We start from the raw sequence: 12,429 nt of genomic DNA, 5'->3' as shown, positions 1-12,429 counted from the left end.
TTTTTCACAAAAACAAAAAGAACTTGAATTCTTCATGTTATTTAGGAGGCGTAAACATGGTAGGATAAAAGCTGAAGATAGATTTTATGTTATTTATCCATCACAGCATGAGAGCAGTCAATGAAAATGGATGTCACTGCAGCATACAAAAAATGGCTATATATTTATCTTTGTTGTTACAGGTTTGATCAATATAAGGGCTTTAAATTACTCTGTACTTGGATCAATGTGCGCGCGCGCATGCACACACACACACACACACACACACAGACGCTCAGTATTCTACAGAATTCTACAGAACGCGTTTATATCCCACACCGAATTTTTTTTTTGTGTGTGTGTGTTAGGTATTTATTACTTCTGAAATATCTGTTCTCGACGTTAGTCGTCTTGTATTTAATTTTTTATATGAAGCATCATAATCTTTTTAATATTTTACAATGGATGCTACAAAATGCCGGTCTTTATCAATATTTTCCTTATATTTATTGTGTGTCTGTTTACAATTATTTTCAATATGGTCATGATTTCCTGGTTTCATTTTTGGTTGAGTTTTTTTTTCGTACATACGAGCATGAATCATCAGTCGAATATGCAAACATATACTGCGTGTTGTCGGAAATTGATTAATTTAGAGGACAGCGAGTTTTTTAAGCATCTCCACATTGGATTAACCAAACGCTGTTACGTCTCATTTTTTCAATGCGTTTAGTTACTGAGTACGTCTACATGTAGCTCTAAAGCACATCAAACTTGATATATGGACACCGTTTGTTCTCCAAAACACCAAAAAAATTCGTGGCCCTTGAGCTGGCCCCGAACCCCGCACCAAGGGGGCGAGGGTCGGGATGTGTCTCGTGGATAATCGTTGCCATGGGCCATTTAGTGAATTTAGATTTTTATTGTTTTTTTCACTTAAAAGTTAATTCGACGTTTTGACCTAGATACTACTAGATTCAGGATTTAAGTATAATGGCAAAATATCATCCCATACATGTACCATTCTACATACCAGTACAACAATTATTACCAGGTTAAAGGCAAGAACGGATAAAACTGTTAGACCTGGATTACATCCACTATTTTATTCACACAATTCAAATCACAATACAAAAGACACTAAGTTTGACATGTGCATATAATTAACAAACACATGAAGAGGTTGCATAACACACAAAGTCTAAATAATTATAATAATAACGATGATAGAGTTACTGGTTGCTTCAATACCTTATGCAAAGTTCTATATACTTCAGATAGATAGATATAGATATAAAGATCTTACAAAATTATCCTAGGCGGCGATATTCAACATTCCTTCGGGGCATCTTGTTTTTATATCGAGTGTCAAAGTGCACTTTACTAGTTTTACTTAATGCATCAATTGCTACTTTCTGTAGGCATGTTTCAATTACATTACCAATGATCCTATTCCAGTTTTGTCTCTTTCAATCGTCAATGAAAGTGGTCAAATATTTGAAGATATCAACTGATTAAAGATAAAGAATGCCTCAAAGGGGATGTTGCAAAGAAACTAAAGATCAAAGGATTTTTATTCTGAAGAAAACCTTGTTCAATAAATGCATTGAAGCTGGAGATGAATTGAACATTTCTTTATTCACCTCGAGATGAAAGAAAAATTCAACTGGATATCACTGCAACTTTAACATATATTTATCTTTGTTGTACCACCATTACATGTAAAAGAGCCTTATATATAAAGAAGCATTGTTGATATTCACTGTAATGATATACATACGACAAAAATATATTTTTGCAACTAAAATGTGGACTGTACATGCATCTTTAGAGACTGCTAAAAGACATTACCTGCGTTGAATATATTGAGGTATTACAGACAATAACTGATCGCAAGCAACATGATATAAAGTAAATTTTGAAAAGGGAATTACAGTATTCTTTCACCAGTATATTTATGTTTGCCTTTAACTGTTGATATTTAAAGGTAACGTGACAAATAGTCGACAAGTTGCAATTGAGAGAATTCAAATAGATAGGGCCTACATTGCTTAACTGGTGACCTAGAACACACACGCCCACGCGCTCGCTCGCTCACTCACACACACACACATTCACTCACACTCACTCACACACACACACATTACCTATATTGATATTAAGAGACACAACACGAAGTCATATGCTGAAGCCAAGGACGTCAACCATGTGGTAAATTATGTACAAAAGGGGAAAGTAAATTTACATTAGCCAAGGCTCAGAAATTGTGAAGTGAAGGCTTAACTATATAACTATTGACTTTGGTTTAAAAATAGGATTGATTTTTTCTTACTTTTTCATACGCCCAGTACTAAGTGCCGATCAAAATATGTTGTAGGTTTTTAATTAGCTCACAAACTGATAACAATCGACCGCAGATTTTGTGGTTGCAAAAAGGTTGCAAGCACAGTTTGACCCAGGCTCTAAGAAGAGACGCACGTATGGTGAAAGGGCAGCAGGTCTTGTTTTCGAATCCCGTCTGTGGAGATATCGAGTCCTTTTAAATTTTATACCCCCGTCACACTTATTCGGAATCAGCAGGAATGAAGAAGAATGAGCCTGAACGAAGAACTTTTAAAATTCGCACCACATTCGGTGAAAATTTTCAAATTGACCTTAATTATTGTAAAAGTACCGTTGGAATTCTCAGAATGCGCTTGAATTCGCCTGGAATGATGAGTGCACTTTCGACTGTGTTAGCTCTCAAAAGCAGTTCGAATGTAGTTGGAAAACTAGGAATATTTACAATGCTGTAAGAAGGCAGTAAGACTATTTAGAGTATACTTTGAACGGCGCACTAGTGTAGTTCGATTGCTGGCAACATTAATATTTAAGCTCATCCGAGGCACATTCGAAACATTCCGGCGGGATATAAAATCCCCGTCACACTAAAGGCGGAATGGTTAAGAATGGCGTCTGAAATGCAATTCTTTGTGCATTCCAGGATATTCGAAGAGCATTCTAAAAACATTCTAAATATTCTGAGTGCATTCCAAATATTTTTACCCATTCTTGTGGCCAGCTTGAATGTTTTTGTCATGTCAAAAACTTTCGAAGTCATTCCAAGAGGAAATTTATCGCAATATCCCTACAGTATTCCAACAACACTCTGCATTTGAGAGGTAGTGTACCTTGAATGTGCAAGAATCATTCCAGGCGGGTTCGATGTGCATTCTTAGTATTCCAGAGGCATTCTTACAAAGCCGTAATATTTTATGATAATTTGAAATTTTTTAATTTAGTAATTCCGGCTTGATTCCTATTGATTTCGAATAAGTTTAACGGGGGCTTTAAGTCACTTGTCCGTTCGAATAGTCCTCTAATGTGATCAAATGTTTCGAATGCTGTCGGAATGCCGTGAGAATATTCAGAATGCAGTCATAGTGCAGTTCGAATACTTTTCAAATGCCATTCAATAAATTTCCACTTGGAATGCACTTCGAAAGTTTTTGGCATGACAAAAACATTCGGGATGCCACAAGAATGGGTAAAATATTTAGAATGCAGAATAGATTTCGAATTTCTCTATTTAGAATAGAGTCCCCGCGGTGATAGATCGATCTAAAGTTGTGGGAATAGACCCAAAGAATTGTCTTTCCGACGGCATTCTTGCTCATTCCGCCTCCAGTGTGACGGGGGTATTACCCCTGAATCCATACTGAATTTGAACGGCATGGAGGTTTATACGGTTTTACATTGACCTGCGCATGATTCCTCGGTGAGGGTCTATATATATATCCCTTAATTGGTAATCTAGACCGCCTGACATCGGTTCAAAATATAAAATCAAAAATTTGTTCGTACTGGATTGTTGTTCACAGCTTGCTCAATAACTAGACCAATTTTTATGTTTTTTTTTTTTTATTTACACCACGAACCAACCCAATTAGGATTATTAAGTCAAGGATGAAAAATCGCTTTCAGGTACTTCAAAAGGTAAAATGACACCTTGCTTCAACGACATCCCTACCAATTTTCAAAATGTTGATCGCCAAACTTATTTGTATTATGTCAAATATGATAGATTTATTAAAAGTTTAGAGATCATTAAAAATTAACTCAAATAACGTCACATAATGGAATATTATATCAGGGTGCATTAGCTTAAATATGCTGCAATATGGGCGGCCAAAATGGCAAAAAATCATGTCGTCGATTCAGTTATGTTTCGTCGATTCACTGCCTTCCCATCGATTCAGTTTCAAGTTTAAACGACCCTGTCATAAATTCAACATCTACTTTCGTCAATTCAATTGTCAAACATTCCTCATCTATGGTGTATTAAAACCAATGCTGTCACTATTTTCGTCGATTGTGTAACTATTCTCGTCGATCGCAATGAGTATTCAATTACTAAAAGATTCTTGTGGCTCTACTTGTCTTATAAAAATTGGTAACTTATTCCATTCTACTGTTGCAGCCACACAAAATGCTATGTCACCATATGTTTTTAACTTTGATTTGGGAACTTTCAGGAAAAGTTTGTCACCAGACCTCAGGGATCTATCTTTGATGGCTATAATGGTTGGTCAGATCAATAAGGATATCCACATGATGTATCAAAACCAACAATTTAAATCCGACCAATGTTGTTATGGAATAGATCCACCATCAAATGTGATCCAGGCAAATCAGTTTTCGTCTCCCTCACCATTTTAATTCGGGCTTGGGACCGACAAAGGCTGGTTTACGACGGCTGTTTCAGAGACGTTGGCTGTCGTAAACAAAACAGATACCTCTTGGTCATCTGTAACTTGAATGCCAATTTCATTGGCCTCGATATCAAGGGCACACAATTGTTCTCGTTCTTTCCTCTGAACACGCGTAGCTCGATCTGTAAAGCAACTGATGCTGTGCAGTACTTAATAGAGAAAGAAACATATCTACAGGGTTCTCGGCCAGCGAAAGCACAAAGCCTTTTGCAATGTTATTTCCCAGTAACTGTCAACACGTGGTATCAAAAATGCTCCGTTAAAACAGAAAATGGGCGCACTATTAAGGTTTAAGTAAATGAGTCAAACCGAAATGAGTGTTACTTACCGTAGCTTTCCGCGAGTTTCAATCTTTTCCACCCTTGCCTTATTACAATAACCATTATCATTACCATTACTATTACTATTACTAAGGCAATGATAAATAGTATGAAGTAAGCATCTGTGTAGCCTGTACAATCACAGTCATTTCTCACAGGATGTGGAGCTCTTGTTTCGTTTTCTGCCGTTAACGTTGATTTAAAACATTAAAAGAGAAAACATGAATTGATAAAAAACACGAAAAAAACCAAAATGGATTGATCTTGACAATTAATAGAATTTCAATAAATATCACTTTTAGTTTCGTTTTATGTAACCAGCACTATTTATGCAACCAGCACTATTGTGTGAGCGTGTGTGTTAATGTGTGTGTTTGTGTGTGTGTGTGTGTGAGAGAGAGAGAGAGAGAGAGAGAGAGAGAGAGAGAGAGATATTGTAATTTAATAAAATAACACTGCTCATGTTCACCTTTTCTTTCAAATGGCATGTCCACTTCTGTGCTGTCAACGAAGTAACCGGCATGTTCCACTCTGCACTTGAATTGACCGCCTGAGTTTTCGATAGAATGGACTGAAGAGCAATGAGATGCCTCATTGTCATCTGTGTTCCCTGCTTCTTCTTGGCATTTAAGACTGGAGCGAGATATTTCAGTTCCGTTCTTTATAAGGACCGTTTCAATAGGCTTTGGGCGGCCACCTCTTACATGGCAGATGATGTCAGTGATGCAGGTGTTGCTGTAAGTTGCATTCAAGGTCACGGTTGGTTCAACTAAGAAAAAAGGATAGGGCTTTATGCTTTTTAAACGTAAAACAATAACAAACTCATTTATTTGATCAACCTTACGGTATGTTTAATAATCACACGTTTCTCTTTTTTTATACTAGAATACATACATACTTACATCGTATGTTTTTTTTTCTCAAAAATATAGTACTGCAGACTTGCATAATTATAATAAAGCCTTTCGAATGGCTATATCGAAATACAAAGACATTTTACAAAGTAAGCCGGATTTTTCCAATAACAAAAAGGAAATGGAATATATTCTGGTTAATTGCTTTACGAAATGCTAAATGTGAGGTTAAATTTATACTTTTGTATGCAATTAATCAAGTGAAACTAATGATTCTGATAGAAAACCAACCACATGTATTACATATTAGCAGATGAAAGCATCTGCATCAGTAACTCACCCGTTGTCACTAAATATTTCGGATACACTTGCATCTCCTGCCATTTTTCGTCAATCACTAAGCGACCCTCGTAGGTCCCATCATCGACAAGACTCTTGTTCCTCAACGAAAACGTAAAATTAATGTTGGTTGGACCCGGTACATGCACTTGTTTTGGGCTGATTGTTAAGGTCATTCCTGGGTCGCATTGGTTTACCTCCCAGTGTGCCTTAACCCACTGACAAAGCAGAGCGCCTCTCTTTTTGACCATGAAGTTCACCGACGACCTGCCTGCATTTTCCCCAATAAACAGTGACCACTGGAGTTTGGCAGTTCCATTCTCGCGCACATACACGGTATTTAGTTCATCTTGTAAAGCCGCTTCCAAATGACTAGCTGAAACGAAGTTTGATATTGCAAGTAATTTTTATGTACAGACAAAGATCGTCACCTGCGTCTGTCGTTGTCGCCGTCGTCGTCGCCGTGCTCTTTTACCGATAACACGATATCACGATAAGTGGAAAACCGTTTTACCTTTTGGCTTGAAACTTACGGAACTGATGATTATTCATAATACGCAGGTCAAGTTAAAAAATCAGCATGAGCGGACCATTTTTATATAAGTTATGCTGTTTTTTTTTTCTCACTTTTTTCAACATATATGCAACACCGATAACACGATAAGTGGAATACTATTTTATTTTTTGGCTTGAAACTTACAGAACTAATAAATATGCATGATATGCAGGTCTAGTTCGAAAATCCGCATGGTCGGGCCATTTTCTTAAAAGTTATGCTGTTTTTAGCTTTTTTCGGCTTAAATACAACACTGATAACACATTTCAAAGAAAATTGATAGGCCTATTGTCTTGAAACATTCAGGAGTGATTAATATTACTAAAATACAGATCAAGTTAGAAAATAAGCTTTACCTTTTGTGTATATATGGTTTTTCTTAATTCTTGGGCATGTTAACATTCTCATTCTTGAACTAATGAGGTACCTAAAAGTGTTCCTTGTACATTTACCGCATCTTAACAATATTTTATTTGATTACATAAGAATGATGGTTAACCCGTTATCGTGTATTGTGTAATAGTGTCAAAAATGGAAATAAACTCATATCATTAATGTTTGTCAGATTCAATCATTCACGATGTTCAGAATCTCAGAATGGGGTAAATTGGACATTTAAAATTGTTCTATTGATATTTCCCCATGCCAACAACTTTCTTAGTTCTTCATATAAAAATAACAGTAAATTGATTTTTTGTTTTATGTAAAATCTCATGGGTCTGAAGCCTTATGCATTTACTTTCATCGGTATTACCTGTTGTGCAATATTACATTTGATGCTGTCTTTGCAGTTAGGAATAATGCATTATTGACAGGATCCTATTTTGTGCATTATGATTTTCTGCTTTTTTTCTCTGTACATTTGACAGCTTTGCTATCTTGTTAATATATTTCACCGCGTGTGAATGTGCGTGGATGTTTGCGTGGATGTGTGGGTATGATGCCACCTAGCAATTATTAAAGAAAGCTTTATTTATTTTACACGCTAAAGTTACTTTAACAGCACTGCGTAAATCTTGGGCAATCTATTTATCCTAACAGTGCGCCGCGTGAATACACCAAAAAGCGAGGGAAGGCAGTCATTTGTTTGACTTTTTGAATCATTTGTGCATCTGCTAAGGTTGTTGCGGGTATATGATGGGCAAGCGTGCTACATGCAATTACATGTTGAAATGATGAAATGCCATTTTCAGTGCGTTTTTTATCAATTTGTATTTATATGTACCTTTTTGACAATGTGAGCAGCTACGGGTTACGGAGAGAATGTTTACATTACATACATGTACAGGTGTCGTGCCATTTCTCCAACATAACCTCCAGGTCACATAAGGGAAAATCTTTTTATCGGTTGAATAGTTAGCTCATGGAGCCCTTTCTCAAACACACACATACACACTTTAAAAATGCGTTTGTCTTTGTCTCGAATGGAAAGGTTAGGAGTATTATTAATTTAAAAAAATGAACACAATAATGTGTGAAGAGGTACAACCAGGCACAGAAATTTAATGAAATCTGTGTGTATAGATTGTGATATTCGTAGAAATATATAAACGGACAAAGATACTGTGATAGTAAGAATAACTTTTAAAAATTGAATTTGAATGAAACAGTTTATACTGGTGATCTATAATAGTTTTCTTATACTCACGCCTTCTTAACTATAATCCTCCATTTACCCTTCTTAAACAGTCCTTTAAATTACATTTTAAATGTTTTCATATTTATTTTGTAGGTGCAGCACATAATTCTTCTGGGTCGCTTAAGAGTGCAGCGCTTTCCCAAAGATCATGAAGGTAAAAGAAAGAGAAGAGAGAAAGAGACATATTAAATTATACTTGTATAAACACTAATTTGTTTTAAAGAGTCATTGCCCTATATTTTCCCAGAATGAAGAGATTATCTATATGCGATTTCACAAACTACACATCTCTAACCAATAAGGGGCATTTTAAAGTGCATCTTTTACCTGATATTACAAAAATGTTTCTACCGATAATTGAATTTTTAATTTAGTGCGGCACATGAGGCCACAGGCATGTTCTTAGAATATTTAGTGCACAGATTACAAACTATATTTTATTATTTTATTATGGTCCCACATGAAGAAGTTGGTAGCAAAGTATCACTCTCTTGAAACTATGGATAAAAAAGTACGCCATCGTCTAACCCCAAAAAGGAACATACATGTACGTGAAGGATGTAAGATGGCTGACGGGGCGGAGTACGTGGTTTGCTGAGCTGCGGGAATTTGCCATCGGATCAAGGGATGCACGCACCAGAAAAAAGTACGGGGTGAGTGACAGTATCGTGAAGACACCGTGCATCGATGGAAATATTTGATTCAAACTATACTTTGTGAAAAGACCGTTTTTTCGGGCTTTTTAGAATTGATGTATGGGATTTTGAAAGATGGATATGACCATTTAACCGTTGAAAATGAACTACTGAAAGAAAAAATACACGAAAATAAAAAGGAAATTGCAAAGTTAACAAAAATGGCGGAAGAGGCGTGCCAAATGTCGAAAGCAGCACAAATCAAAGCGAACTATAATGAACAGTACTCGCGTAAAAACAATATTAAAATTTATGGTGTTAAGGAGTTAAGAGATGAAAACACGACCAATACAGTGGCAAAACTACTCCAACAAGAAGTGGATGTCAAGGTGAACATGGATGAGCTTTTAGCAGTCCACAGAATACCAGGAAAACAGGGCCAAAAGAGACCGATTCTAGTGAAGGTGAAAAATAACGACGTGAAGGCGCGTATTATGAAAAAACGATCAGCTGTGAAGAAGTCCGGAAAAGGAATCAAATTTGCAGACGATGTGACGAAATTAAATATCGAACTTCTACACAGGCTGAATGAAAATGAGTCAATTGAACAAGCCTGGTTTTTCAACGGGAACGTTTATGGAAAAGCAAAGAATAGCGAGACCAAGATTAAATTTGATATATTTGACATAATAGACGAAAAGATAAAGAAAGAAAATAAACAAGATGTCATTTATTCGGTGTATTGAACTAACTATAAATATATGCTTATGCATCGTATTGACCGATGGACACTGGTTTTTCTAGCTGGTAATTGAGTCAGCCATGAAGAATATTGTGTGTAAGTGTAACCTCTATGTGGCGTGTAATGTTGTATGTATGTTTAAGTGTATGGATGTGGGAGCATACTGGACTCGAATACAAGAGACGATAATTTGTTTCATAAGAAATCACTATTTACACCAGATAAGGTACCACCAGTATAATAACCATTACCTATTGCTAATTATTGAACATGGCGAGTATTAAAATAGGGTGCATGAACTGCAGGGGGTTGAGCTCAGATCAAGTAAAAAGGAGAGACTTTTTTGACAAGTGTAGGAAAAAATATGACGTAGCCCTGCTAATAGATACACACAGTGGGAAAAATGCCGAAGATATGTGGAGAAATGAATGGGGTGGAAATGTAATTTTTAGTTCATTCTCTTCAAAAAGCAGGGGAGTAATGGTGCTTCTCCGAAATTCGTTTCAATATAAAATACACAGTAAGATATTAGACCCTGAGGGGAACTTTGTCATCATGGACATAACTGTACAAGAAACGCGCCTTTCGCTCGCGGCAATTTATGGACCTAACAGTGATTCACCGGAATTTTTCAAAAACATCGAACGGAAACTAAGCACACTTGGAAATACTACAATTATTATCGCCGGTGACTGGAATGTTCCGCTTGATTACGTAAGGGACACGCGAAATTACATGAATAAAAATAATGAAAAGTCTAATAAAACTGTCCAATCACTAATGAATACTTTTGATTTGATTGATGATGGAGAGAGCAACACCCTTACGAAAACAAATATACGTGGCATGGCCCTCATCACAAACAAAGTCGCCTAGATTATTTTCTTATCTCGGCCGACTTACAGCAATACTTAGTTGATTCTGACATTGATTTAGCATACCGCTCTGACCATTCACCAATATCAATAGAATTTAGATTTATTAATCAGAAAAGAGGCAAAGGGACGTGGAAATTAAATAACAGTCTATTGGGAGACCCAAACTACATCTTGCTAGTAAAAGAAACGATTACACAAGTCTTAAATGACTATAGAACAGAAAACACTGTTGAATATCCAGAAACTTTGTATAGTATAAATGATCACTTGCTTTGGGAGATGTTGAAACTCAAAATAAGAGGCAACTCGATTCGATATTCCACACAGAAAAAGAAAGAGAGAGAAAAAGCTGAAAAAGACCTAGAAGAAAGACTAAAAATCTTATATGCTACAACTGGAACAAATTTGGATAAGGGTGAAATATTTAAGGTGGAATCAGAACTTAAAGAGTTAAGAGAATACAGAATAAAGGGTATAATAATGAGAACAAAAGCGAAGTGGAAAGTAGAGGGTGAAAAAAGTACGAAGTATTTCTGTAATTTGGAAAAACGAAACTATGTTGATAAAAGCATTCCTAAACTAATACTTAAAAATGGAACCGAAATTAAAGCAATTGAGGATATTGTCAATGAACAGAAAAGATACTATCCAGATTTATACTCCTCAAAAGGTACTAAAATCATTAAAAAACATTCTGACATTTTCTTTAACGATAAAAATCCCTATATCACTAAACTCCCGCGAGAAAATGAAAATATAGACGCGAACATTACAGAACAAGAATGCCTAGCCGCTTTGAAACAAATGCCAAACGGTAAATCTCCAGGAATTGACGGTTTCACCGCTGAATTTTATAAGATGTTTTGGCCTGACATAAAACACTATTTATTACGATCGTTTCGATACTCATACGAAATACAAAGCATGTCCATATCTCAAAGACAAGGTCTGACAACATGTCTACCGAAGGGGGAGAAAAAGAAAGAATATTTAAATAATTGGAGACCTATAAGTTTATTAAACGTCGACTATAAAATTGCGTCCGCGTGTATCGCAAACAAAATAAAACCTTTTCTCAGTCGAATTATAAGTGAAACGCAGTTGGGATTTCTAAAAGGCCGATATATTGGGGAGTGCACTCGGTTAGTGAACGATTTGATAGAAAAAAACTGAAAAAGAAAACATATCCGGAGTTTTACTACTACTTGACATGGAAAAAGCTTTCGATTCTTTGGAATGGGTTTTCATTGAAAAAACACTTCACTTTTATAATTTTGGGGAAAAAATAGTTAGATGGTTTAGAACACTATATAAGGATATTTCAAGTTCAATACAAAATAACGGACATTTGTCCAATTTCTTTGATATCAAAAGAGGAGTAAGACAAGGTGACCCTTTGTCCCCATATCTATTTATCTTATCATTGGAATTACTCAGTTCGGCACTAAAGCATGAGCAAGAAATAAAAGGAATTACTATCGAGGGAAATGAATATCTACTAAGTCAGTACGCAGACGACACTACGGTTATATTAAGTGATGACAGAGTTTTGCTGGAAAAAACTATGGAGATCATAACCTTATTTGCAGAATGTTCTGGACTACGCACCAATTTTAATAAAACTGAGACAGTTTGGATTGGATCAAAAAGGGGGGAAAGGGAAACAATGAAAACCAAACTAGAACTAAAATGGAATCTTGAAGGAAAATTCAAGCTCCTAGGTATAAAATACGACT

At 36.0% G+C, this 12,429-nt stretch overlaps 1 protein-coding gene across 5 annotated transcripts in view; it reads right to left on the bottom strand.

Annotated features, from left to right (window-relative positions):
- Positions 1-267: 267 nt before the first annotated feature.
- The window catches only part of LOC147760748 (uncharacterized), a 29,370-nt gene continuing 17,208 nt past the window's right edge, over positions 268-12,429 (bottom strand). For 2 of the 5 annotated variants that reach the window (XM_087017730.1, XM_087017729.1), the window contains exons 2-5: positions 6,245-6,619; positions 5,520-5,819; positions 5,059-5,232; positions 271-4,852 (exon numbers count right to left, since the gene is read on the bottom strand). In XM_087017730.1, coding sequence (XP_086873856.1) covers positions 4,674-4,852; positions 5,059-5,232; positions 5,520-5,819; positions 6,245-6,494 — 903 coding nt within the window. In that variant the 5' untranslated portion in view covers positions 6,495-6,619 and the 3' untranslated portion in view covers positions 271-4,673. Of the gene's footprint in view, positions 4,853-5,058; positions 5,820-6,244; positions 6,620-12,429 lie in introns of those variants that run through there. The other 3 variants (XM_087017731.1, XM_087017732.1, XR_015335477.1) reach the window with 2 other exon arrangements.

This window comes from Lingula anatina, chromosome 7 (assembly GCF_051362555.1).
Source record: "Lingula anatina isolate TDL-2025a chromosome 7, LinAna3.0, whole genome shotgun sequence".
In the NCBI taxonomy this organism is placed as follows: domain Eukaryota; kingdom Metazoa; phylum Brachiopoda; class Lingulata; order Lingulida; family Lingulidae; genus Lingula; species Lingula anatina.
Note: the sequence above shows the minus strand (reverse complement) of the source record. Positions and strands in the feature narration are given on the sequence as shown.